Source organism: Dothidotthia symphoricarpi (genome assembly GCF_010015815.1).
Source record: "Dothidotthia symphoricarpi CBS 119687 unplaced genomic scaffold P153scaffold_3, whole genome shotgun sequence".
NCBI lineage: Eukaryota > Fungi > Ascomycota > Dothideomycetes > Pleosporales > Dothidotthiaceae > Dothidotthia > Dothidotthia symphoricarpi.
In genome coordinates, this window is record NW_022985010.1 from 69,785 (window position 1) to 95,609 (window position 25,825).

Genomic DNA, 25,825 nt, shown 5'->3' on the forward strand with positions numbered 1-25,825 from the left:
CAATGCTCTCTTCCGCTTGGTACGGCATATCTGGTAACACCTATTGTATATCAAGTGAGAAATCGAGCAAGAGTGTTGCTATCACAAGCATTAAGAACAAACTAAATGAGAATGCAGGCGTTGTTGAAGCTAATAAGGCTACTCGACTACTTTTCTCCTCCCACTCTGCTGTAAACATCATTCATCGTTTCTCACACCCAGTCCGTGACTATGCCTATGTCTTGACATCAGGCTCAGTACGGCCAATGTACTCCTGCAACTTGAGAAGATCCGTCGCCAGTTGCACTGGGTCCTTGAGATATTCCTGGGCGTCCAAGTCGTATGTAGACTCGTCACTGGTGTGCTTCTCAACGTATAGACGGATAGTAGCACCGCTGCTGCCAGTTCCCGACAGACGGACAACAATGCGGCTACCATCATCGAACTTGACATAGATACCCTGGTTCTTGCTAACGCTGCCATCGAGGTCTGTGTACGAGAAGTCATCGGCCTCAATGACCTTGCGGCCCGAGATGGTAGAGCCGACGAACTCATCCTTCTTGGTGGTGATCAGCTCCGTCATGTGAGCTGTAACCTTGTTGGCACCTTCAGTCTCACAGCCCTCATAGTCATAACGGGTGAAAAATGTGCGTCCGTATGTCTTCCAGAAATCTTTCTGAACCGAGGCGATGCTGGGGGTGGTACCGGTCTGCTGTCCAACGCCAGCAAGAATGTTGAGCCAGGCAACGACAGCCCACAGGCCATCCTTCTCGCGGATATGGTTGCTACCTGTGCCGAAACTCTCCTCACCGCAGATGTTCATCTTGTCCGAGTCAAAGAGACCACAGAAGAATTTCCAGCCAGTTGGCACCTCGTAGCACTCGACGCCCTTCTTCTTGGCAACTAGGTCGATAGCCCCTGACGTAGGCATGCTTCGTGCGAGACCGTAGATACCCTGCTTTTTGAAGTAAGGGATAAGCTCGGCGTGATGAGCAATGATGGCCAAGCTGTCGCCTGGGGAGACGAAAGACTTGGCGCCGTAGATCATGTTGCGGTCACCATCGCCGTCACTTGCAGCACCGAACTGGATACCGTTCTTATCAACAGCATCGACGAGAGACTTGGCGTAGACAAGGTTAGGATCTGGGTGGTGGCCACCGAAGTCTGGCAGGGGAACGCAGTTCTGTGTGCTGTTTGGGATTCCCAGCTCTTTCTCGAAGATATCCACACCGTACGATCCGGTAACACCGCTCAAACCATCGAAGAGCACCTTGAAATCTGGGTGCTGCTTGATGAATGACTTGATGAGGTCAAAGTCGAAGATGTCTTTCAGCATGTCGAGGTAGTCGGTCGTGGAATGAATGATCTCAACCTCGAGATCACCAACCTTTTGTGTACCAATGGTGGCAAGGTCGACGTCAGGAATATCTGCGATCTTGTACGAAGTGAGGGTCTTCGAGGTTTCGTAGATCTTGTTCGTAACGCTCTCGGGAGCTGGGGCGCCGTTTGCGAGGTTGTACTTGATACCGAAGTCTTCGGTGGGACCTGGTTTGGTCAGTGTCGAGTCCTTTGAACTTCCACTGTACATCGAGTAACGCCGAGACCCTTAAGGCATTGGCTTAGATCCAAGAGACGACGTACCTCCGGGGTTGTGACTGGCGGTCAAGAGGATACCTCCTGTCGCCTTCCTGATCCTGATGACATGGCTGGCAGCTGGAGTGCTGAGAATGCCATTCTGGCCGATAAGGAGCTTCTTCACGCCGTATGCCGCACCGATCTTGGCGATCACTTGTGTGACTTCTGGGTTCCAGAAACGTCCGTCACCACCGATGACGAGGAATGAGCCATCGACGCCCTCAGGAATCGACAGCAGGATGCTGGCCACGAAGGCCTCTGAGTAGTGATCCTGTTGGAAGACCTTGACCTTCTTACGAAGACCCGAGCTATTGAAGAATGTCAGCCATGACTTGGGAGTAGGTTGTTTCCTGTTGTGGAGCTCAATTGTAGCTTGAAGCAGGCATTGACTACCTCCAAGCTACCTTGCTACAAACGACGAGCTTGGTACTTACGTTCCAGGTTTCTGGTCAGTGTATGGCTTGATCTCGACGGTGCGTACGCTCATTTTGGAGAATTCTAGAGGTGTAGTTGGGAAGAGAAACTGGGGATGTGGAGAGCTGGGGCGACAGCTGTCGACTTTTGACACGCACTGGGGAGGGGCAGCTCGCGCCTTCTCCCCACTAAGTTATGCGTAAAGACGTTAGCGCGCCCCGATTTTCGGAAAGATCACCGCACATCAGCTCTCATTTTCCCAACAACACCACGCCAAGATCAAGCAGCTCGTACACATTCGAAGCGTTGACCTCGCTTGAGCACAACGACCCTGCCAGCACGTGTGCGCGGCTGAAGTCTTCGCACCATGGGCATACCAGGTCTCGCCAGGCGACTCGAGCCATACGCAAGTCATTACTCGTCTGAGCAGCTTGATGGGTACACTGCCATTGTCGATGGTCCCTCTTTAGCCTACTATGCTCATAAGCTAGCCCTCTCAACCGCTGGGAGTCAGTTCAAGATCCCATCGTACGCAGACATCAACACCGAAGCTATACGCTGGTTGGACTCGTTGGAGAAGAGCAACATCAAAGTGTGAGTCTACGGCGTTACCTCCTGCATTCCAACCTCCGCACGGTGAACAGTATTTGGGTGCACATGCGTTTAGAATGTATCAGGTGCGACAATGATGATGGTTGCTTTACAAAGACTGTGCTCTTTGCTCAATTTGGGAGATAACCTAAATGTCACCATCATGTTCCATGCACTTTGCATGTCGATGATTGTATATCTATTAGCAGCCGTTTAACCCAACACATGGATATGTCCTCACGAATGAATCGTTGTCGTACCTGGTGACCTGCAAACAACAAGTAAGGTGCGCGCAGTTCTTCATCGTCTTGCGCAATCTGCAACTATACGCACTCGGAAATGTGTGTGCAACAATCTTCACAATTATTGACTGATGCTAGGTCAAACATCGTCTTCGACGGAGCACTCCCTCAAGCAAAACGAGCCGAGAGAGTGTCCAGAACCGAGCAAAACAACAGAAGAATTCATCAGTTCAGGGCCAGCTACCCAAATGCCACATGTCCTGTACCGACATACTTGGGTGCAATATCGTACGCGTTTCTTGCTCCTTCGTTGATGGAAGCATTGTGCAACCAGTCCTCGGCCTATGCATCTAGAACACGCATCGTACCTGGAGAGGCAGATGATTCGTGTGCACTGCACGCGAAAGAGCTTGCACGTTCCCTCATCTTCACCAGCGACTCCGACTTGGCTCTGTACGAATATCCACAAGAGACACTGATAGTGTTCTTCCACGACGCTGTATCATCAACAGGGGGCACTAAGGCATACTCACCACATCAGGTACGACAGAAACTTCAGCTGACCAGTCTGCTACCTTTCGCACTTGCAATCCTGAGGGACCCATCTGTTACATCGGACATTATCGTTAACAACGCTCGAAAAATCAAACTGGAGTCGAGCGAGTACTTGAGTTTCAGCGCACGTTATAATGAAGAGATTTCCACGCCGTCATACCTCTCGAAAAACAACGGACGATCACTTCCCATGCAAGATCTAGATGTCAGGGTTTCTGAATTCGTACATCAGGCTCTGTCACAACCATCTCAACATCCACTCGTCTACCTCCCACTCCTCCTGGAAGATCCCAACCAGGCATCCGCGTGGAACATGGGACAAGACATCCGCACGCTCGCATACTCACTCCTACATAGCTCCACAGTTCACGAATACAAGCGGAAAGCACAAGTCATAGCGGTGCAGGAGATCAGTCCTTACTCGCACGCCAATCTCCAAGTCCCAGCCACAGACATCGAAAGACAGATCAGCGTGCTCATGACTTGGGCGAGTTCAAAATCAGTTGGTCCAGAGCTCGTCTGGCCACTCTTTGCGCTGAGCATCGTTCTCGGAGATCTCAATACGCCGCCTCCAATACCTCTTGTGTTGCGCGTGCTGAACGGCGACTTCGACAATAATTGGGCCTTCATACAGTTCTCGGCTCGCATCCAGGCGGTCTTGTACTCGCTGCGTATGCTTAAACAGGTTGTCGCAGTCTGGCTGGCCATCAACGAGACCGCTAAGATCCACGAGGTTGTCAAGAGCCTGCACAATCATATGACAAGCTTCCCGAGCATCCCAGATATGTTCACTGTCTCAGGGCAAGGGAAGAAGGTGCTTGCAGAGCATGAGGAGCTCAAGACGCTGGTAGAAGAGATATATACTTCGGCGGGCGCTGAAGTGCCAACCGAGCAGGTGTCGAACAAAAAGAAGAAGAGGCAGGCCAGGGAAGCAGAGAGAAAGAAGAGGAAGGTTGAGCAGAGACAGCAGCAGTCCAGATCGTAGGTATGATGTTTGCATTACATGAGTTGGATCTGCGGTATAGACACTTTGGCCCACTGCCGTTTGATCTTGACATTAGAAAGAAACATAACTTGTATCTGTCGAACCAACCGTTGCAGAACGTCATTCCAATATCCAAGTATACAACTGATCTGACACTCATTGCATACCTGATATTGGAATTTGAAAACACACGCTCGAAACTTCTAATCCGAAATCCAAAATTCCATATCCATCCATGTCGCATCGTATCGCAGATTCTCTGGAAGCGGATAGACGCCCAGCCTCAAGTTTTTGGCCGTCCCGACAAGTTTGACACAAAGTCTTTGTGTCTTGATGCAAAAGTCGCACGCCCTGTCTTTGTTTCCCCTGGCCTTGGTGTAGGTGTGGTGAGAGATATTGAGACGCCCAGTGACATTGCTCAGGCAGCGGCCATATAGGTAACTCTTGGGACTGTTAACCATTCTCTCGTAGTCTTTCTTCTTTGATGCTGTGGAGATGAAGTTTTCGACAAATTTGGCTCGAATCGCGTGGTTCATTGTCGCAGTCAGAAGGTCGATCGTCTTCCATTCTCCAGAACCGGCACTGTCTGGCACGAAGAGTGCTACTTCCAAGTCAGGAATAATCGTCTCGGCCCCCGTCACATGTATGATCTTTGGCAGTGAAGTGGCCCTTAGTGATGAGTCATGTCGAAATGGTTCTATCTTGATCTCATCCTCGTTATCATCACTACCCTCAATATCTTCCGAATTTGCAGCTGCCAGCAGTTGTGAGCCCAAGTCATACTCTTCGGAATCGTGGTCGTCTTGATCTAAGTCGATATTTCGCCTTGTCTTCGCGCGTTTGGGTAGGTTAACTTGGGAAGCTGGGGCAGCGGCGCGCTTGTTAGTGTTCCCAAATAGCCTTGTGTTCCCCGACTGTGATGCAGTTCCTCGCGTTCCTGTATATGATGAGATCGGCCATGCATTCCGTCGGGTATGGTGAGTCACTTACGGGTCCCAGTTGTCTGCGTCGTTGGATCACTCGATGAACCGGTCGCGTCCAGTTCCGTAACCTTGCTTTTCGCCGCAACCTGCACTAGTGCACACAAGTGCTCTTCGTGATCATCTCGGGAACGCAGTCTCTTCGATATCTCTTCAGTGACCTTCGCGATCTTGTCCTCGTCGAGGCCTTTGATGAGTGTCTTGACTAGACGTGGATCGACTGAAAGCGTGAGCAACACATGCGCGATGTCAGCTGGCGTCGACATCGTGGTCGTAGTTGAAGGTTGAAAGTTAGAAGTTGCTTGATGTGATTGATACGTTGGAGCGAGCGGGTAATATTCGTCTGCATGTTTCCGTGTTTGTCGCACAGACCTATAGGAAGAAGGGAAATGAGGAAGCGGTGTGCATCAAACATCTTTCACTCGGGAGCAACCTGAAACCTAGACAAACAGTGAGATCTCATTCCACCACATGCTATCCAAACGCAAAGGTCGATACGGACATCGAATCTGCCTAGAAGTAACCTATTCAACCACTCCGAAGACGTCCAGCGTCTCATCATCTTCCACTAACGCATGTGGGCTAACGTTTCCTTCTTCTTCGTCCTCTTTCACAGTAGCGCGCGGGATAGGTACCTCGGGCGGGGAGGTAACCATGTTCGCGTCGAAGCCTGTTAAGCAGGGCGTCCATCGTTCAACTAACTTCAGTGCATCATTGTTCGGCGAAGAGAATGAGCTCACGACTGCTTTTCCTTCCAAGTCATCGCTCGTATTCCCGACAATCTGAACATCTTTTGGCGACATTGAGAGAGTTTTCGTGACCGGATGTTCATCCAATCCCTCCTCGCTACCAATCCAAAGGTCTTCCAACTCCATACCAGCCGAGCCCGCTATTGGAAGTCTCAGCCCACTTGCCGGCTCTAAACTCTGCACATCGCCCTCTGATCGTGCGTGGAGGAAGCTCTCCTCATCATCATGAACATCCAACACAAAAGCCCCTCTTGCGTCCCCAAATGTGATGGGTCTGTCCCACAGGACACCCTCGTTTGGCAATTCCCCAGTCTCACCAGAGACTCTGCTCAGCCTTCTAGCCAGTCTTTTTCCATCGACATTTCTTACTCGTTGACGTGCCTTGTCCAATCTATCCTTGCCCTTCAGCCAGTCCTTCACCCCTCCAGGCAGCACAGTCGTATCGACGCCACTTTTTTCCGCGGCCCAACTTACGACCGAGAGAGCAGACTTATTCGCTGTGGAGGTAAGAGCAGCTCCTATGGACCAGCCTGCTTGCGAGATCCCGGATTTGGAAAGTGAAGTGATGTAGGAAGAAGAGGCAGCTGTTACCTCGCGCAGCGCGTGAGAAGTGGAGTTGTAGGCGGCGTCCCAGGTGCCTGGAAAGTCTTGAGAGGGTAGAAAGGTGTTGGTACCACCTGTGGGTGACTGGGTAATGTCAGTGTAAGAAAGGAGGAGATGGTGTCTATGAGGGAACGTGCCTGAACGTCGTGGTCGACGAGGTCCCATCCATCGCTACTTTTGTATGGCCTCTCATTCTTTGACTCACGTCTACTCGGGCTGGTCGTATCGTGATATCGATTGTCGGCGCTGATCGGCTCCTTTGAGGTTAAGTTTGGAGGCGATATACTGCCACCCGGGTTGTCGTCGCTCCCTGCCTCTTTCCATCCATTGATCTGACTGTACATCATGTCTACTCTTTATGTCGGATTTACTGTTGCTTATGAGTGACAGTGAATAAATCTGTGGGACTAGAACGCAAGACCAAGCGGAGGTGTGTACCTTTATCTCACGCTGCTGCCGATGTCCAAGATATATTCAAGACGGTGATGCAACTTCAGCGACAACGACGAAGCGCGTGTGGAGAATTCAATGGTGTATGCGCTCTTGTTCAGTTTATGGCAATGATTTTAGAAGTGGTCACACTATCACAGTGAAGTAGGCAAGTGAAAGTAGTGGTGGGAGGTGATGATGTGACACGCAGTTAATGGCTTCATTTATGTTTGGTGTAGACATTGCGACGATTATTCAGTTGTCAAGCTTCGAAATTGATATCATCAAGCAATCCAATTGACACGGATAAGAATGGTTGTACATAAAATCAATCGAAAGGCCACTGTTGATCGAAAGGTGGGGACACCATGTGTGCACTCACCGATTTCCTTCTTTGCGAATGTAAGTATCTTAACACGACGACTTTCTGGTTTGAGAAACGGTGACTTCCGAGATATTGTAGCCTAACGCATAATCGGCGATGGCGGGTTGCCGCATGACGGATGGGGGCGTCATCAATGTTTTCCGCAAACATTCACTATAGCAACCTATGCGCGCAGCATCGCTTTTGAACGATGCAAAGTCCTTTCCCTCAAGTCTATAACACGAACCCACCAAATGAGCCCGGCCCTACCCCTGCATATAATATGTCTCGCCTCCACGCTTCCTGTCTCCCACACACTGAGACCTTCAACCAAACTACTACTCTAGCTACCGTTCATTGCAAACGCAGTCATTACAACGAACACAAACCAGGTGTTTGCTTGACCGCCATTTCGTAACATACGTTCGACCGACAGATCTTCGCAGTATCTCGATCGACTTTTATAACAACTTTCTACTTTTTCACTACCACCTCATCCGACCCTGGAACATTGGTGATCATGAACCGAATCATGGCTCCTCATGACCGTAAGTACACTATTCTTCGACATAGCCTTCGATACACTGACACGTCGCAGGTACCTACGTCGCTGTGCAAACACCCGACGAGCTCTTTTGCGACATCTTGGACATCCTCCACCCTGCATATCGCCTCGACAAAGCCCATCTCGACGCGTTACGCGACGTGTTGAACGAGGCAATCATCGATCCTAGGCCAACCTTTTGGACCGAGTCAAGGTTCATCCCCGAGAATGACCACCTGGAGTTTTCATCTCGCGCAAAGTCCTCTCCAGTTTCCAGTCATGACCACTCCTCAACATCGACCTGCGGTCACCGTTCGCCGACTGCTGTCGGTGATAACGGCGGCTACGGGCCCCCACAGTCGATTGATCAGGCGTTCTACTTCAGCCACACCGATTATGAGTTCAAGAACTTGCTGCCGCAGGTAGACTGCTCCGCGTACGAGAAGCCAGATCGGGCAGTGCCATCGGGGATCGAGGAGCGCAATCGATCTCGACTTCCGACGCCTCCCAAGACGCGCGCCACGTCGCCGATTGTGACGACCGAAGACACTCATGACTTCACCCACATGGACGAACAGAAAGCCCAAACCACACAGCAGTTAAGAGTAGGAATTGAGAATGGAGAACCTGAACAAAACGTGGAAGTAAGGTTCGGAGCTGCAGGCGACCTCACTCCGCAGACTGAAGTCCTGAAGAACATCGTTGTCGATAAAGATACAATCACCACAATGTACAACCATTCCCATGAAGGCCATGATAGTTCGAACGATGTACACTGCGAGACAGAAGACCTTATATCCCAGAACGAGCCACCTGATGGGCCGGTGAGCACTACCAACTCATCCGCCAGTCGCGACGTCCAGACCGCCATCGACATTGACATCGAAGACACCTCCACTCAAAACACCACCACCACCGCTTCACCTGAAGTCCTTACTCAGCCCGAAGGCTTCACACAAGCCACAGTCGCCACCACACAGTCGCAATATCAGGCCAACGCCCAGGAAGCAGCGCACTCACAGTGTCCCAAAGAAACGACTCTCAGTTCCCCTCGATCATTTCAGACCCCGAGCACAACGTTCTCATCGTCGTCCTCGACAACTTTACCTCCATCACCAACACGCAAACGCTCCCGCTCTCCAACAGAAGCCGAAGACGAGAACAATTCGCCGGTTCGCAAGCGCGCACGCTCATGATCTCAGAGCGCATTGTCCAGCAGAAGCCCACACCGGGGAACTGTTATTTCAAAGTGCAGTACATTACGAATTTCTCTATCGCTTGGATACTACGGCGAGATCGGCGTGCCATTGTCGTGCATCACCTTCCGAGCGGGCGTCGGGGCCGAAATGCCCATCTGCATACGTGTCGACGAGGAGGATGACGATGAGATGGGGCAGGTGTTCGAGTAATAGACGTTCTGAGTATTTATATGTTGGCGGTAATTGTCTCTTTCCTGTCTTTTTCCTGTTTTTCATAGCGATTTTGTATCAACATGAGGTCAGTGAGTGTGATAATGTTTAATATCTTCCACATGTAGAGTCCACACACAGTCCGCAAAAAGCCACAGAATATAATCTCCGTATCAGTATTGCGTATAGCACGTTCCAGCTCTTCTTATCTGTGATCTTCGCTTCTTATCTTGCATGTTCTTCTACGTGCCTGCATATGCAGTCGTTTCGGCTCTCCACGGCCGTTTCACCGCACCACACAACACCGTTCCCGTACACATGCTCGATTTCCAACTCAAATCCAAAATATACGTATTCCATACATCCAGATTTGAATATATATATAAATACCTCCCTACCTCCTTGAGCCGCACGCCTTCTCCCCATTACCTATCTCGATTCCACCTCCAAACACACCACTCTCTGATCGCTCGTTCTTCACTCCCACAATCCAATCCACAATTCTTTGCCGCAATGCTCCCCCAAACAATCATCCTCCTCCTCACTCCCGTCTTCGCAACAGCAGCGTTCGGTCCTGCGCACTATCCATACCCAAACGGCACGGCGCCTCATCCGTACCCATACCCGAACGGCACCGCACATTACACAGGCACAGCTAGTACCGGATACTACCCCACAGCAACAGGTGTGGGCACAATCACAGCAAGACCACTACCCCCATGCATGACATACCGTCCTCGCGGAGGGAAGCAAGGGTGGAACGGAGAGTGCTGAACGCCGAATGGGGAGGGAGGAAGAGCGGCAGGGGGGAACACATCATCGGCGACAAAGGTGTGAACGGTGTGATGGTCGAGAACAGAACGAAGGGGATTGTAAGGACGGGGCAGGAAGTTGATTTTCTAAGTTGAAGATGGATATGAGAAGTAGGAGACGAAATGGGATAGGGTGCGATGTAAGGTGTGATTTGTTCAAGGCGTATTGGCGGCTTAAACTTGTTTGATAGAAGAGGAGATGATACATTTGAGTAGACGATGGCAGTTCGAGTTGTAAAGAATAGAAAAGTTTCCTTGTACTTACATTTCGTACTGGTTTGTTGTATTGATCGTCCTTACCATTCATGGCACAAAATGCGCTGTATTCCATGAGTCCCGCATGTTAATCACTGTCTAGCTTGGACTCAGCCAATCGTTAACGAGAAAATATGCGTTTTCACATGGCTCTCTATCCAGGAAGACGTCTCCACGCCGTGTGAAATCCTCTCCAAACTTACTCGACGTGTAGTCTAAACAGCGTCACTCAGAAGCCGACAAGGCTGTAGTCAAGTTCAACCACCTACAGTATAGAAAGGTACTAGAACAGAAATGATACACACCAATGACGTAGAAGAAACAAAGCGCACATTTTAATCATCAGCGCATGGCGACGAATATATACCCACGCATCTGCCGTTCTACCCAAACGCAACGCAGGCAGACTAGCGACCAAGTTGGCAGGAGCAATTCATCGCGCTTACCGAGGCTGACCTGTAAGATTACACATCCAACTATCATTGGCGTATCCTTCACCCAATATACGGATAAACCTGAATAGTGGTGTGCATAGAGTAAACGATAGAGAAAGGCTACAAATAGCATCGTGCATGCAGCCTTACGCCGCGGCTGATAATCTCTCTCACTCAACTAACCCACATATCCCCTCAGGTTCAACACTCTCGTCGCACACATTACTACAAAGCCCACTCCCTTCTACCCCCACCAAACCACCGAACATGGCGCACCCCCACACCCTCACCATCATCCTAATAGCATCCCTCCTCCCCCTCACCACAGCGCAAACAACCTCGCCCTCGCCCTCGCCATCCCCGCAAATCAACAACCACCTCTCCAAAAACACGAAAATCGGAATCGCATACGGTATCAGCGCGACATGCGGTGCGATCATTATATCCGCGATAGTGGTGCTGTTGTGCTGCGTGCGGCGGAGACATCGGATGGAGAGTGGGTTGGAGGAGGCGGAGAGTGAGGGGGGTGAGGGTGAGGGTGAGGGGGTGGTGGGTGGGAAGGAGGGGGAGACGAAGGAGGTTGGGGGGACGTGAATTGGTGCTGTGAACGGAACGGGGAGGTTATGAGAGTATTTGATGCTCAAAGGGAGATATGGGGTTGGGCGTTGTTAGGAACTTCTTTTATGGAGTTAGTAAGGTGCCATAGACGGAGACGGAGGCTGATTTGAACGAGTTCTTCCAAGTGAGAGGAGACAGGGTATAGATTTCCTCATATCGCAAGTTTCTCTCTACAACTTCGCGAAAACAGTCGGCACCGCGCCCCCCATCTCAACAAGCGTACTCTTATTCCGCACCCAAGCCTCCAACCCCTTCTTCCCGTTCTCCACCCCAACACCGCTCATCTTCCACCCGCCAACACTCATCTCCGCCGGACTCTCGCCCCACGTATTGACCCATGTGATACCCGCCTCGAGCTTCGCGATAACCTTGTGCGCGAGATTGAGATCATTTGTGAAGACGCCCGCTGCGAGACCGACATCCGTTGCGTTTGCGCGGCGGACGACCTCGTCGACGGAATCGTAAGCCAGGATAGACATGACGGGGCCGAAGATCTCGTCCTGGACAATCTTCATGTCGTCCGTGCAGTCTGTGAAGACGGTGGGCTGGACCCAGTAGCCGTTCTGGTAGGATTTGTCTGTGTGGGAGGCGAGCCAGGCGGGGGTTTCCGGGCCGCCGCAGAGGAGGGTGGCTTTGTCTGATTTGATGCCGTGATTGATGCAGGAGATGACTTTGTCGTAGTGGGCTTTTGAGACGAGGGGCCCGAAGTTTGTGGCTGGGTCGTGGAGGTTGCCTGGGCGGATGTGCGCCATCTTCTCGAGGAGGCGCTTCTCGAACTCGGACTTCATGGCTGAGGGGACAAAGACGCGTGTCCCGTTTGTGCATACCTGGCCGGTGGAGAAGAAGTTTGCCATCATGGCACCGTCGACGGCCTGGTCGATGTCGGCGTCGGGGAGGATGACGCAGGCGGATTTCCCGCCCAGCTCCATTGTGACATACTTCATCTCGCCCGCTGCGCTGCCGGCGACCTTGCGACCTGTGGCGACCTGCCCGGTGAAGCTGACCTTTGCGATGTCGGGGTGCTTTGTGAGGTATGCGCCGACATCTCCGCCGCCCTGAACGACGTTGAAGACGCCCGGTGGCACTCCAGCCTCGGCGTAGATTTCAGCCAGGGGAGTGGCGTGCAGTGGTGTGAACTCAGACGGCTTGTAGACCATGCAGTTTCCCGCGGCCAGGCACGGCGCCGACTTCCAGAGAGCGATCTGGATGGGGTAGTTCCACGCTCCAATGCCTGCGCACACGCCCAGCGAGTTCTTGGTCGTGTAGACCCACGCATCTGGGCGCAGTTGTGCTGTCTCCCCGTTCATGCCGCCGCCTCCGACGAGGTTGGCAAAGTATTCGAGCACATCGGCGCCCGTGACCACGTCGACGGTTGACGTCTCGGAGAAGGGTTTGCCTGTGTCGCTGGTCTCGATGCGCGCAAGCTCATCGTTGCGTGCGCGCAGAATGGCCGCGGCGCGGTGGAGGATTCGGGCGCGTTCGATGGGTGGTGTGGCTGACCATGCTGGGAAAGCCTTCTGCGCCGACTTGACTGCAGAGTCGATGGCGGTGGTGGATGTGGAGTGGATGTCTGCTATGGGCGTTGCGCTGGATGGATCGATGGTCTGGAAGGACGACGACGACGGGCTTGTGGACTGGCTCTTGCCGTCATAGTAGGCGTAGCGGGGGGCGTATGGGAGGGACATGGTGGACGAGTGAAGCACTTTGGTCTAACAGCTATGTCTGCTGGAATGCCTTTGCAGTGTGTTCAAGATGCAGTCTGAAAGATGGCGGGCACGCGTTTGATACTGCGATTGCAAGAAAGTCGTCCCAGATACGAAGACAGTCCCAACACCAAGACTGACAGGATGCTGGTGGGCTGGTGACGTTGCTCGGCGCTTTTTCGCGGGATCAGACTTCCTCTCAAGGTCGAGCAAAAAGATAAAAAGATAGACACCGCTCTGCTTTGCCCGGAAGGCGCAGCCGAACGCGGCTAGCCTGACAGGGGGACCATACATCGGGGAACGCACGCGAGCGGGGCTCTTCCATCGATCGCATCTTGGCCGGAGGTGGGTCAGAATTTTCGACGCGTCTTCTCGTGTTGCGCGACGCAGACGTCGAATTGGAAAAGTCCATCATGGCTCTTCCAGCTGTCAACGGCGGCCAGCGACCTGTCCACAGCCAACACCTCAACTGCTGTCTTTCGCCCTTCTCTTTGACAGCATCCCAGGCCGGACAAAGCGCATCGCTGACGGCTGGCCCATAACCTCAACACATCAGCGCACGTGCACTTCGCCGAACCAACCGAAGAACCGCCGTTTAGCACCGCTTAGCAAGGAAGGCGAACTGCATTCTCTGCAGCAGAGCTGTCATCATCCATCCCGGCATTGTCCAAGCTTCACCACTGTTATCAAAGTCGCCTGACCCGCGCTGATACGTCCATCTCCGCCTTCCTTGCCCCAACTTCGTTGAGATAGACAACAAATTTTCCCAGCCTTGTCTCAACTACTTAAGGAAGACTATCGTCTCGCCTGATAGAGCAATCACCCAGGAGGAGGATCAGCAAGCCCTGGCAGCATCATAGTTCAGCGTTGCATTTCCCATCACTACCACCCATCATGGCCTTCAACACCACCACCACCCTTCCCCAGAATGCCTCCTACGATTTCGTTATCGTTGGAGGAGGGACAGCTGGCTGTGTCATTGCCTCTCGTCTCACCGAATATCTGCCAAACAAGTCTGTCCTCTTGATTGAGGCTGGGCCCAGCGACTTCATGGATGATCGTGTCCTGCTTCTCAAAGACTGGTTGAACCTTCTTGGAGGAGAGCTCGACTACGACTATGGCACAACCGAGCAGCCCATGGGTAACTCGAACATTCGACACTCCCGCGCAAAGGTCTTGGGAGGCTGCTCGTCGCACAACACTCTTATCTCCTTCCGGCCATTCGAGTACGACTGCAAGAGATGGGAAGCGCAAGGTTGCAACGGCTGGAGCTTCAAGACCTTCATGCGCGTCCTGGACAACCTCCGCAACACTGTTCAGCCCGTGCACGAGAGGCATCGCAACCAGCTCTGCCTGGACTGGATTGACTCGTGTTCGACTGCCATGGATATCCCCATCATCCACGACTTCAACAAGGAGATCAAGACAAAAGGTGCTTTGAAGCCCTCGGTCGGCTTCTTTTCCGTTTCGTACAACCCAGACACCGGGCACCGAAGCAGTGCTAGCGTTGCCTACATCCACCCCATCCTGCGTGGAGAGGAGAAGAGGGAGAACCTGACTGTGCTCACAAACGCATGGGTCAGCAAAATCAACGTCCAGGGCGACAAGGTCACTGGTGTGGACCTCACACTCCAGAACGGCGAGAAGCTCACACTCAACCCCAAGTGCGAGACAATCCTCTGCGCGGGCGCGGTCGATACGCCACGATTGATGCTTCTGTCGGGTCTCGGCCCCAAGACACAACTTTCCGAGCTCGGCATCCCACTCGTCAAGGACCTCCCAGGTGTTGGTGAGAACTTGCTCGATCACCCCGAGAGTATTATTCTCTGGGAGCTGAACAAGCCTGTTCCCCAAAATCAGACCACCATGGACTCGGACGCGGGTATCTTCCTCCGCCGCGAGGTCAAGAACGCTGCAGGCTCCGACGGCGACATTGCCGATATCATGATGCACTGCTACCAGATTCCCTTCTGCTTAAATACCGCTCGGTAAGTCTCCATCTTATAATCATCCTCCTCCACTCATCATACTAACATACACATAGTATGGGATACGACTCCCCCATCGACGCTTTCTGCATGACCCCCAACATCCCCCGCCCCCGCTCCCGCGGCCGCATCTACCTGACCTCCTCGGACCCCAACGTCAAGCCCGCGCTCGACTTCCGCTACTTCACCGACCCCGAAGGCTACGACGCGGCCACCATCGTCGCGGGCCTCAAAGCCGCGCGGGAAATCGCAAAGCAAGCCCCCTTCTCCGACTGGATCAAGCGCGAAGTCGCCCCCGGCCCCAAAGTCCAGACCGATGAGGAACTCTCCGAGTACGGCCGTCGCGTCGCGCATACCGTGTACCACCCCGCTGGCACAACGAAGATGGGCGACGTCAAGGCTGATGAAATGGCTGTTGTTGACCCCGAGCTGAAGATCAGGGGCCTCAAGGGCGTTCGCATCGCGGACGCGGGTGTCTTCCCGGAAATGCCGACTATCAACCCCATGCTGACTGTTCTTGGGATCGGGGAGCGCGCCGCGGAGCTGATTGCGCAGGAGTGGGGATGGAAGGGGCTGCAGAAGGAGAGGTTGTGAGTTATTATGGGTTGGAGAGCGATGTTGGATTTCTGCGTCTCGTCCCCTTTTTCTGGGATGGCTTGCGAGCCTTGTAAGTTTTTTTGCTAGATTTAGCGCAGTGATGTGAAATGTGCGCCCGTGAGCGGAGATATGATATATATTACCCACGCGCCAACGCTCCATTGCAACGATCGTCCTATGCAACTGATACCGAGCCGGGGTGAGTGATTGATGTGTGCATGTCTGATATGTGAGTATGTGAACGGAGAATTTCATCTGAAATTACAATCTATTCCTACACAAAACACTCAGACTCGTTCCAACTCCAAATTTTTATACCTAGTCCTCAGCACGTTTTTCACATCTCGGAGGGTCAGACAGAACATAGCAGCGCAATAAAGTTAATCCTAGCCATCCTTCCTTTTCCTCTCGAATTTTTCACAAAGCTTATCTATGTCGCGCATCACACGTAGCTTGCAATCCCAGCACATTGACTTCATCACTTTTGAGTGTACATAGAATATCTTCTGGGCAGCGCGCAGCCGGCAACATGACAATAATACTTTCTCTCTAGGGAGGGCGATGTGCGAAGTTCTGCGTTTTAGAAGGCCAGGCAGACATGGTGGATTTGCGACCTGTGTTTCGGTGGAAGTTTTTTTTCGGGTTGCGTTGGGAGCTAGGTAGAAAAGTCGGACCGAGACGGAGACAAGACGTCGATTTGAGAGAGGGTATGGCGAGGACGATCATACAGTAGCGCAAGGAAACAAAGCCTACTGCGGTATCCCAGCCCTCCAACTGCCCATAAGTTGGGGATCAAGTCTTTTTGGACGGGCGTATAGTTCTGTTGCTTCGGCGAAGGGGTGGACAGACTCTCATGTCTGCCATGTATTGCGCTTTTGAACTTTTGAACTTTAGAACTTTCGAGTAGATATAAAGACCGAAATGACTGTAAGAGGACGTACTCGCCGAAGATTTTGGAGGGAGTGGGCGGGTTGAGACAAGCACCGCACAGCACACATGCATGAACTGCGATCGGTTTTCGAGTAACACAAATACTATCAGAACAGAAGTCTAGGCCGAAACATATGTATACCCAATGTACTGTTTTTGTAGGGCAACAGACGGGGGACATGCTATCGGGATCAAGGAGTTTCAGATCAGAACCAGACATTCGACGACTGTATACTACTTTTGATAGCACGCTGAGGTATTTTCGATGATCGATAAAAGGAAGTGTGATGATGTTTCGGGCGAAGGAAGGAAATCCCACATGTTGTTTCATTGTCTCGATTTTCGAGTTTGAGAAATGTATTTTGGTTCCAGGATTGGGAAAGGATATAAGAAAGGGGGTGAGTGTGTAGATTTCGACGCACAGAACCAGCCATGGCGCATGTAGTGTTGAGCTTCTAAGAGCGTGAGGGAGTTGGAGTTTTTGATGGAACGCAGTCTCCAACGGCCCATTTCTTCAATTGGATATATGTTTGGACATACGGCACACGACGAAGTATTTCAGTTTATGGGTAGTTCTTGTTATATGAAGTAAGGCAGAAGACCGACTCTGATTTCATGGATGCAAAGAGGTTTTCGAAGGTTTTGGGCGAACAGGAAGACCGGCACATGGCGTGAATGCGGGCGATTTTTGGAAGAGTATCAAAGGTCTGGGTTATACAATACACTTGTATGTGCCAGATTTTGGACTTTTGTGCGCACCATACTGGTAGTTGATAAGTGTTTCGAGACGGAGCACATATATCCGGAGAAGTTGACTTTTTGTGAGAAGGCAGACCCGAGAAAGGACAGGACATGTCGTTCACTCTCCAGGATTTTGAACGTGCATCTTCTCGAATGTGCATTTTGTGGAAGGACATATGCACGAGAGGGAATAACGTTAGCCCTCCAGGATTTTGGGTACGGTTCTCCGCACCAGACATGAAAGTGAGGTTGGCCGATCTTTAGTAGAACTCAAGACTTTGTTGAACTAAAAGGTGTGGTCTGGAGTTGTTGGTAGACGGATTTGTAGAACATCAGTGGTGCAGCGTTGAACCTCAGGCAAAGCAAAAGCCCACACATCCCCGAAGTTGATGTTACTTTTGAGACGACGCCAGACCACCATGTGAAGATAGCCATGTCGTTTTGAAATTAAGAAAAAAAGTAATAATGTTAGTTTCGACGCGGAGAGGCAGGTCATAGTAGCGGGGATCATGGTTTTCTAGAAAAGAAGAGAAAGGAAAACAGGACATGTCGTCAGCATATCCAATATTTTTCAGGACATGGGGGGGTCATCTAGGACATTTTGGAAGGGAAAGGACCACATGCGAGGTCATACCAGAGTTTTTGGCAGAACATGATCCCTGATTTTGCAAGTTTTGAAAGGAGACACCACATTTGCAGGCATCGTACTACTTTTAGACTTAGTTGAGGAAAGAAGAGAGTTGTAGAGTGTAAGATGGGAGACTGAGAGGTGCTTCATAAATACTACTGTTACTAAGCGTCATAGCGCTGTGGTCGTTTGTCTGGAGATCTGATCTGTTGATGAGCGTGTAGGCCATTCAAGTCGCTGAGCGTGGACACCATACATGATGGCGGGAAACACCTGAGTGACATCAAATACTTGCCTTGTTAAGCGCACGACTGTATTCTAAACTCTATTTTTGAGGGCAAGATCCCATTACAACTACTCGTCTCACCCCCCTACGCCACTGTCGTGTCCTTCTTCCTCTGATTCACGAACCCCGGATCCGGGCTCGGCCACGCAAAGTCAAACCACTCGCCCAAGATGTCCTGCACTCCTTCTGCAAGAATCTGCACAGCCAGCCTACGATTCCTACTCCACTCCCACGCGCGATGCCACCTTCCAGCCTGTACAGCCGTGTCCTCACCCCCCTCCAGTCCATCGACTATAGATCGCCAGACCAGCATCGTCTTCTCGAGCTCAAGCGCGCGCGACACACCGATGACCGAGACGCCGATTTTCGTACCACCAACTTCGTCGATGGATTCATGTTTCCAAGTGACACCGGAGGCCGGATCGCCCTTTGAGCCACACAATGCGCCTGCTTTTATCCAGGCTTCGAGGGCGAAGCGGATGGCGATGACTTCGATGCGTTCACCGTGAGCATCGCAGAGATCACTCGCTTTGCGTACAGCAGCCCGTAGATCCGAGGGTGCGGGGTGGAAGTCGCCTAGAGCGCCGACGGGGACGCCTTGTCGACGGAGGAGGCCCATGCCTAGGATAGACGCGTTGGGCACAACATCAACGCCTGCATTACGGAGACGTTGTACGCCACGGGGACCAGCGAGTGTCTGGTTCTGCAGGGTGAAGTTGGCGTACGATTGCACGGCGTTGAGGGGCTCGCCAGTCTCGCGTAGAATCATTTCCGCCATGTCGCCGAGGACGTCGATTGGAAATCCCGAGATGCCAACATAGCGGATGGTGCCTTCCTCGTCTCGTATTCTGCGCAGCTCCCTGACTGCCTCGAGCACTTCAGCGGGGCTCACGAACTCGACGTCGTGGCAGTACACCAAATCAAGATAGTCTGTATGCAGCCTCTCCAGGCTCCGTTTTATACTTTGCCGCACCCATTCCTTGCTGTAATCAAATTCCGCCCCTCCTACTCGTCCCACCTTGGTCAAGATCATGTACGAGTTCCTTGGGAAAGCCTCCTTCACGGACGGCGTCGCGAGCGCATCCCCGAGTAGTTGTTCCGAGGGCCCATAGTACGGTGAGGTGTCGAAAGCGCGGATGCCATGTGTGAGTGCCGAGTTCACCAAGCCAACAGTATCAAGCGCAAAGGGATCATTGTTGTATTGGTGGTTGAAGGTCGCAGTACCAAAAACCAGGGGAGGAAGGATAGAAGATAGCGGGGTGCGTTGGCCATTGGCGAATGTAAATGGAATCGGAGTTTGTGGCGGAGGCAAAGTGCCTGTCGTTGAGTGTTCAGTCTGTGTGGAAGCCATTGCTGCGACTGTTGAGACTGCTTGGTCTGCAGGGAACACACGTTGTTAGTGCCGTGCGGGGTTGATCTTTGTGGTGTTTTTTGGCGGGGTCGCGCCCAGACGCGTCGAAACGCGGAGCATTCGCTAAAGTCAATATCAGTCGTTTACGAACCTTGATCCCAACCTCTTGGGCCCTTCCCTAACGAGTGGGTGAACACTGTACCAAGCACCCGTCGCACATATGTATACTCCACCATCAACCAAGTTTAACAATGCGCCTTATCGTATCACTGCATCCACGGCAGAGCCAGAACCCTTCCTCACAGTGAGAGTATTCTTGTTTCACTCCCTGCAGAGCTAAGGTATAGGGTTAGGCTGAAATGCACAGCCCCCTTGGGTTTTAGGCTGTCATCACTTTTCTTCTACCCGATATGTTCAACACGACCTTTTGCTAGTTTGTCAAGTTCTCGTGGCTGAAGATCAAATCACCCTGTTGTTAGTTTAACATTCGTCGATGCAGTATTTTCAGCTTATAGGCGCGTTCGGGCAGCTATAAGTCAATAAAACCTTTGCTTGTAAGTAGCATTATAGGCATTCTGTGTGCTGAGACGTATAGATCAGACAGATGAACTTGTCAGATCAAAGCCCGATATTGCGATTCTAGAAGTTTACTAACATGCTCAGAGACTGATTCTACTCGCTTTTGGTACCTTTTCGCTCATCCCTCCGATCTTGGCCCTGATTCCAGTCAAGCTGCGGTTGCTTGAACAATACTCTTCTTTCAACGGCAAACACACTTATTTTCGGCAAAGATAGATGTCTACACTCCTATGAGTCAGTCCCAGTCCCATACCACTGTCTATAAACTTCTGGAGATATATCAAGATTCTCTGGAGGCATATTGTCGTGGATATTGATGGAGACCTTCCAATACACTCCATTGGATTATGGAGATTGCTCCTTTCGCCTTATCCAACTTTTTCACGGAAAGGATGAGTCCATACAGTGTACGCTGTTCGACGCTTGGCTCTATCACACGGACAGTACCATGGAATACGAGGCTCTATCGTATACATGGGGAAACCCAGATAAGGCGTTCGAGATTGTGATGAATGGCACGAGGATGCCAGTCACGAAAAACCTGTTCCTAGCATTGCGGTATCTACGTCACCCAAGCCAAGACCGCATTTTATGGATTGACGCGATTTGTATCAACCAGGAAGACAACAAAGAGCGGGGCCATCAAGTACAACAAATGGCATCTATATACAAACGAGCAGAACGAGTTGTTATCTGGTTGGGTCAAGCTACATCCGAGACAGATCTAATCTTTCGTTGCATGCATCAGTTAGAGGAAGATGTTTCGCGATGCACGCACAAGGACTGGGAAGTGTTCGATGAGCGATGGCGATGGCAAACCCTTTGGTCGACTACGCAACAGTGGCGACTACATGAGGGTCTAAAGACTCTCTTAGATCATCCTTGGTTTAAAAGAGTGTGGATAATACAAGAAGTTGCCCTAGCTCGGTCAGCTATTATCGTCTGTGGTGCTGAATCAGTCTCAACGGGTATATTTGCAGTCGTTCCATCTTTGATGGGGATGACACCTGATCCCCACTGTCAAGCAATTCTGGCAATAATGCCTGGTCCTACAAGGGAACGTTCTTGGAGCTTCCAAGACCTACGTACACTACTACTTGCATTCAAAGAAAGCAAGTCAACCGAACCAAGGGATGCCATATATGCTTTGCTTGGCCTATCAGATGCACACGATAGCGACTTTCTTGTACCAAATTACGATAAATCCATGGTCGAGGTCATTCAAGATACTGTCGCATTCATTCTCAATATCCAGGATCAGGAACATGGTGTCCTACATCTACCTCGATGGACAATGCTGGAGTTTTTGCACAATTTGGACTCTTTAGGGGAGGTAGTGTTGAGCTGGGCAGTACAGAACGGACACGCAGTTGTAATCAAGCTGCTACTTGAGACAAGTAAGGTTGATGTTGACGTCAATCTGAAAGATGAGAACGGACGAACACCGCTATTCTGGGCATCACGATACGGGCACGCGGCGATAGTAGATCTACTGCTCAAGACAGAAATGGTTGACATTGATTTTGTGGACAAAGAAGGTCATACCCCGCTATCGAAGGCAGTAGAGTACAGACGCGATGCTGTGGCTAAGCTGCTGCTCGAAACCGGAAAGGTCGATGTTCGGTGAGAAAATCAAAATGGACAGGCGCTGCTGTCTTGGCCGAAAGAGGAGGGGCAAGAGACCGCAGTGAGACTGCTGCTCAATACGGGAAAGATTGACGTTGGATTGAAGGATTCGGACGGACGGATACTACTGTCTTGGATGGCTCAGTATGGGCGTGAGGCTATAGTCCAGCTGTTGCTTGAAACAGGCAAGATCGACGTTGACATGAAGGATAAGATGAGACGAACACCGTTATCGTGGGCGGCACGGTATGGGCACGAGGGTACAGTGAAGCTGCTTCTTGAATCAAGAAAAGTCGACGTCAACTCGAAGGATCGTGACGGAGGCACACCGCTATGGTGGGCAACGCGATACGGGCACGAGGGTGTAGTCAAGCTGCTGCTTGGAACACCCAAAATTGATGTTGACGTGAAGGATTGGTTCGAGCAGACATCACTACTGCTAGCAGCATGGTACGGATATGAAGCTGTAGTCAAACTTCTGCTTGAGACAGGTAATGCTAAAGCCGATTTGAAAGACAAATATAAGCGGACACCGTTATGGTGGGCGGCACGAGAAGGCCATGCAGGGGTAGTTCAAGCACTGCTTGGGACAGGCAAAGTTCAGGCCGACTCGAAAGACCAGGATGGCCTAACGCCGCTATCACAGGCAGTAAAGAACAGACATAACGTTGTAGCTGAACTGTTGCGTGATCACATTTCTAAAGACCGTAGTCGGTCTATTTTAGGAAGACTTATCAAGTCCACAATAGGCTGATGATCAATACAATCAGAAGAAGGCTGTTTGTCTCTCTTAGACACAAAATTGACGGATACATACAGATTTTCGTTGTTTGACGTGCCGATGAACCAGCGTGCTGAACAACTACTATAAAAGTGAGGTGCACGCCTCCATCCAGCAAGCAAAAGATATGTCGTATTGTGTACAGATTCATCAGGCGGGGTTTCACATAGAACTAGGTATAGTACGTTGAAAACATGGCTTCCCGTGGGCTGAGTCCTATTTGGGCAATGTACTGATGGACTAGTCTGTTGTATGTTTTTGGTGTCCAGTTCTATCTTTTTGTAGCTTGACTGAAGTTCAAATATGCTCATTGTTTTCGACCGCGTTATCTACCTCGTTGTAAGATTTTAGTAACATGGTATCAGGGTGAATCTGAACCTTGGCTCCCTGAGTAATCTGGGTTCTTTTGCGAGTGTAGCATTTGGAATATGTCAGGAGGCGGTGTATAAAGCAACGATTGAGTCATTTCGGTGTGAAAATATGTGTATGGAGAGCTCTTACGAGATTATAGCTCGGATAGATTTGAAGAGAATCGGCGAGAAGCCTTGCCAGGGAGAAATCGCAACCTAAGCGCAGGTGATATGTACAATCTGCTCCGATACTCCTCGAGTAGATATGGAACTGGTAGCTCAGAGGTTTTCCGTACACCACGATACTCGAACACTAAGAGCTTGGAGATGCGTCTTCGCGCGTTCAATTTGGGCTTGGACAGTGGCATCGAGTACTGGACATGTCTGGAGATAGTTTCGTCAGTCGGTATCTGGAATGCAACGGCGAACATCAAAGACAACCGAATTTAACCTGCTATCCTTTCCATTCTCCGTGGACTTGGAAACTTACAACATCATCCCCAACTTCTGCTTCCCCAATCTCGTTGTCCTTACGACCAGACGGTGAGTTCTTGCAACTCTGAGCTGAACGCACGAGCACAACCGTTCGAAGCTGGAGCAAGCCACCTGCTTTTTGAAAATCGACAATCGAACACAACATAGCAGAGGCGTCTGCATTACTTCTCGACCTGACGCAAAGGTGTTTGAGGCTTTCTGGCAACAAGTCGAACTGTTTCAGAACATCTGGATCCAGATCAGGCCAATTGAGCTCTAGCTCTTCGATTGAAGCTTTCCCAAGATATTCCTCTAGGGAACCTAGGGTCTGAAGATCTGGAGTCTGTGATAAGGAAATCGACAAGCCATTGAGTGTCTTGTGGTCGTGGATCGCACCAAGGACTTCTGGTGTGAAGGCTAACGCTGGCGAGGAGGCCGAGATGCGATCAGTGCCGAAGAATGGCGCTAATTGCTCCATCGTACGTATGACGTCGGGAGAGGAGGATCGTTGTTTCGTTGTGGATACATGGTGTAGAAGACATTCTGATATGCCATGTTGCGAAACCAGTGACAAGTGCGTCAAATGGTCGAGACTTGCTAGTATGCCAGCCATTTCCATCGGCGAGGACGAAGAAATCCCGTTGAAAGAGAAAGACTGCAGTCGTCTAAGTTTGGATAAGAATGATAGATTCTGATGATTCAAGTTCCCTCCCAATCGAAGATCTAACAGATTGGAATGTAACGAGCTTAACATGCCCAAAACCTTGGATAGGAACTCCTGGTAGAAGTATGACCGCTGACCTGGAAGTGCTCGAATTGTGATGGCTTGTATTCTCGGTAGCTTCTCAAGAGCTGCTCGTAATCTCTCAACCTCGCGATTGTACAACTCCCATGTATGGAGCCGTGTTGGAGAAATAGATCGATAGGCTTCGAACTTTGACTTGAGAAGCGGGCTGAGGTCAACATCCAAGACACTGAGGGAAATTTGCGTAACATATGAGAGAAACTCGGCAGGAACGTGATCCAGCCACTGAAACAAAGCCGACTGACCGCAGAAGTTGATATTTCGTTGATACAGAAACTTCTGGGCTTCGGTGTAGATATCCCGGCATGTCCGGAGTAAGTCGGATCCTTGCTCTGTTGATGATAGCACATCTCTGTATATCTGCTCGCGAAGCTCCAAGGGCAAAGCGAAGATGGGCGCGGTATACCCGAATGTATTCATGGTGTAGAGGTTGTCCAAGGTTCATGAAGCGTCGATTAGGGTATACACAACAGTCTTAGTATATGGATAGCAGAAGTGGATTGGAAAAGAATCCGAGCTCTTCCTATACTATCGAGATCTTGTGAGAATGATGTTGATCTTGATGTGTGGGAAGGAAACACCTTTAAGGTTGGATGATACTCCAAGAACTTGTACGTAAAAGTGACATGTTCAAGTTGTTGTATATGTGCCTGAGTATGGCGTTGACTGGGGTACGAGTCGAGTTTGTTTTTGTGTCAGAGCAACTGCTCGGTCGGGGTGGGAGTTGGTCAGGTACGACGTGAGAGAAGAAATCCAAAGCTCTTAGCACATGGTCCATCCACAGCACCACCTCGACCCTGACCCCAGCGGACATGTACGCTGAACACGACCTAGTTCAATATTAGCCTGCCTAGAAACATGGGTAGAATTCTCATTGATGCAGTACGTGATTGACATCTGGATTCGTTGTTGGGAAAATCGGGACCGTCCGCGGAATGATGGTTCCTATAGACGGCAACTTACACGAAAAGCTTTTTTCAAGAGGGACCACAGCCCGATACACAGCCACTCACTACCTACAATAGAATGACAAAACGCCATGGTGTTGATGTTTCACTGATCTTTCGCGAGCGGCTGCTCCGTAGTGGATCGTCTGATGTCCGCATACGCCATCTTTTAGTTTTTAGGGCCAATGAGAATAGTCCGGATCATTCCGAGACGGTGCAGACGTTCGTTTTCGCCGCAGACGTTCAGCCACAATTCACAACGAACCACCTGGTAGCGGTTTTGAGCAAGCGATGGTAAGCTAGACCATTCTTGCAACTGAAAATAGGACCAAAAGGAAGCGAGATTAAAACCAAGCATCCAAACGAAGCAGAAGTGGGTTTAAACATCTTGATGGATAGCGGGATCGCATATGCTTTCAAGATGTATAACCGAGATTGGAC

General features: G+C 50.8%; 12 protein-coding genes across 12 annotated transcripts; 6 read left to right on the top strand and 6 right to left on the bottom strand.

Moving 5' to 3' along the window:
* Positions 1–124: 124 nt before the first annotated feature.
* On the bottom strand, positions 125–2,183 carry P153DRAFT_363335 (phosphoglucomutase-like protein). The gene is made up of 3 exons (XM_033667349.1): positions 2,049–2,183; positions 1,621–1,922; positions 125–1,524 (listed from the first exon to the last, which is right to left on the bottom strand). The coding sequence occupies exons 1-3, from the start codon at positions 2,099–2,101 to the stop codon at positions 215–217; spliced, it is 1,665 nt and encodes a 554-aa protein (XP_033527493.1). The 5' UTR covers positions 2,102–2,183; the 3' UTR covers positions 125–214.
* Positions 2,184–2,287: 104 nt separating this feature from the next.
* P153DRAFT_149589 (uncharacterized protein) lies at positions 2,288–4,503 on the top strand. Its single transcript, XM_033662194.1, has 2 exons — positions 2,288–2,622; positions 3,000–4,503. Exons 1-2 carry the CDS (start codon positions 2,396–2,398, stop codon positions 4,399–4,401), a joined length of 1,629 nt encoding a protein of 542 aa, XP_033527494.1. The 5' UTR covers positions 2,288–2,395; the 3' UTR covers positions 4,402–4,503.
* P153DRAFT_392965 (uncharacterized protein) lies at positions 4,398–5,647 on the bottom strand (the record flags this gene model as incomplete). The annotated part of the gene is made up of 2 exons (XM_033671196.1): positions 4,398–5,338; positions 5,392–5,647. 2 exons carry the CDS (start codon positions 5,645–5,647, stop codon positions 4,605–4,607), a joined length of 990 nt encoding a protein of 329 aa, XP_033527495.1. The 3' UTR covers positions 4,398–4,604.
* A 258-nt stretch (positions 5,648–5,905) lies between these two features.
* On the bottom strand, positions 5,906–7,077 carry P153DRAFT_381552 (uncharacterized protein; the record flags this gene model as incomplete). The annotated part of the gene is made up of 2 exons (XM_033670053.1): positions 5,906–6,817; positions 6,877–7,077. The coding sequence occupies 2 exons, from the start codon at positions 7,075–7,077 to the stop codon at positions 5,906–5,908; spliced, it is 1,113 nt and encodes a 370-aa protein (XP_033527496.1).
* A 453-nt stretch (positions 7,078–7,530) lies between these two features.
* Positions 7,531–9,486, top strand: P153DRAFT_412718 (uncharacterized protein; the record flags this gene model as incomplete). Its single annotated transcript, XM_033672118.1, has 3 exons — positions 7,531–7,564; positions 7,973–8,074; positions 8,125–9,486. The coding sequence occupies 3 exons, from the start codon at positions 7,531–7,533 to the stop codon at positions 9,264–9,266; spliced, it is 1,278 nt and encodes a 425-aa protein (XP_033527497.1). The 3' UTR covers positions 9,267–9,486.
* A 1,761-nt stretch (positions 9,487–11,247) lies between these two features.
* P153DRAFT_381554 (uncharacterized protein) lies at positions 11,248–11,574 on the top strand (the record flags this gene model as incomplete). Its single annotated transcript, XM_033670054.1, has 1 exon — positions 11,248–11,574. The coding sequence occupies one exon, from the start codon at positions 11,248–11,250 to the stop codon at positions 11,572–11,574; it is 327 nt and encodes a 108-aa protein (XP_033527498.1).
* P153DRAFT_363336 (betaine aldehyde dehydrogenase) lies at positions 11,566–13,505 on the bottom strand. Its single transcript, XM_033667350.1, has one exon. It carries the CDS (start codon positions 13,281–13,283, stop codon positions 11,769–11,771), a length of 1,515 nt encoding a protein of 504 aa, XP_033527499.1. The 5' UTR covers positions 13,284–13,505; the 3' UTR covers positions 11,566–11,768.
* Positions 13,506–14,195: 690 nt separating this feature from the next.
* On the top strand, positions 14,196–15,883 carry P153DRAFT_353528 (GMC oxidoreductase; the record flags this gene model as incomplete). The annotated part of the gene is made up of 2 exons (XM_033666445.1): positions 14,196–15,289; positions 15,346–15,883. The coding sequence occupies 2 exons, from the start codon at positions 14,196–14,198 to the stop codon at positions 15,881–15,883; spliced, it is 1,632 nt and encodes a 543-aa protein (XP_033527500.1).
* Positions 15,884–18,323: 2,440 nt separating this feature from the next.
* Positions 18,324–20,009, bottom strand: P153DRAFT_363338 (L-galactose dehydrogenase (L-GalDH)). The gene is made up of 2 exons (XM_033667351.1): positions 19,974–20,009; positions 18,324–19,848 (listed from the first exon to the last, which is right to left on the bottom strand). The coding sequence occupies exon 2, from the start codon at positions 19,820–19,822 to the stop codon at positions 18,557–18,559; it is 1,266 nt and encodes a 421-aa protein (XP_033527501.1). The 5' UTR covers positions 19,823–19,848; positions 19,974–20,009; the 3' UTR covers positions 18,324–18,556.
* A 708-nt stretch (positions 20,010–20,717) lies between these two features.
* Positions 20,718–21,644, top strand: P153DRAFT_252089 (HET-domain-containing protein; the record flags this gene model as incomplete). Its single annotated transcript, XM_033662722.1, has 1 exon — positions 20,718–21,644. A coding segment is annotated over one exon (927 nt), but the record flags the coding sequence as incomplete, so codon positions are not given.
* Positions 21,645–22,241: 597 nt separating this feature from the next.
* P153DRAFT_282282 (ankyrin) lies at positions 22,242–22,781 on the top strand (the record flags this gene model as incomplete). Its single annotated transcript, XM_033663188.1, has 2 exons — positions 22,242–22,389; positions 22,594–22,781. The coding sequence occupies 2 exons, from the start codon at positions 22,242–22,244 to the stop codon at positions 22,779–22,781; spliced, it is 336 nt and encodes a 111-aa protein (XP_033527503.1).
* An 831-nt stretch (positions 22,782–23,612) lies between these two features.
* On the bottom strand, positions 23,613–24,857 carry P153DRAFT_282099 (uncharacterized protein; the record flags this gene model as incomplete). The annotated part of the gene is made up of 1 exon (XM_033663176.1): positions 23,613–24,857. One exon carries the CDS (start codon positions 24,855–24,857, stop codon positions 23,613–23,615), a length of 1,245 nt encoding a protein of 414 aa, XP_033527504.1.
* Positions 24,858–25,825: the final 968 nt, after the last annotated feature.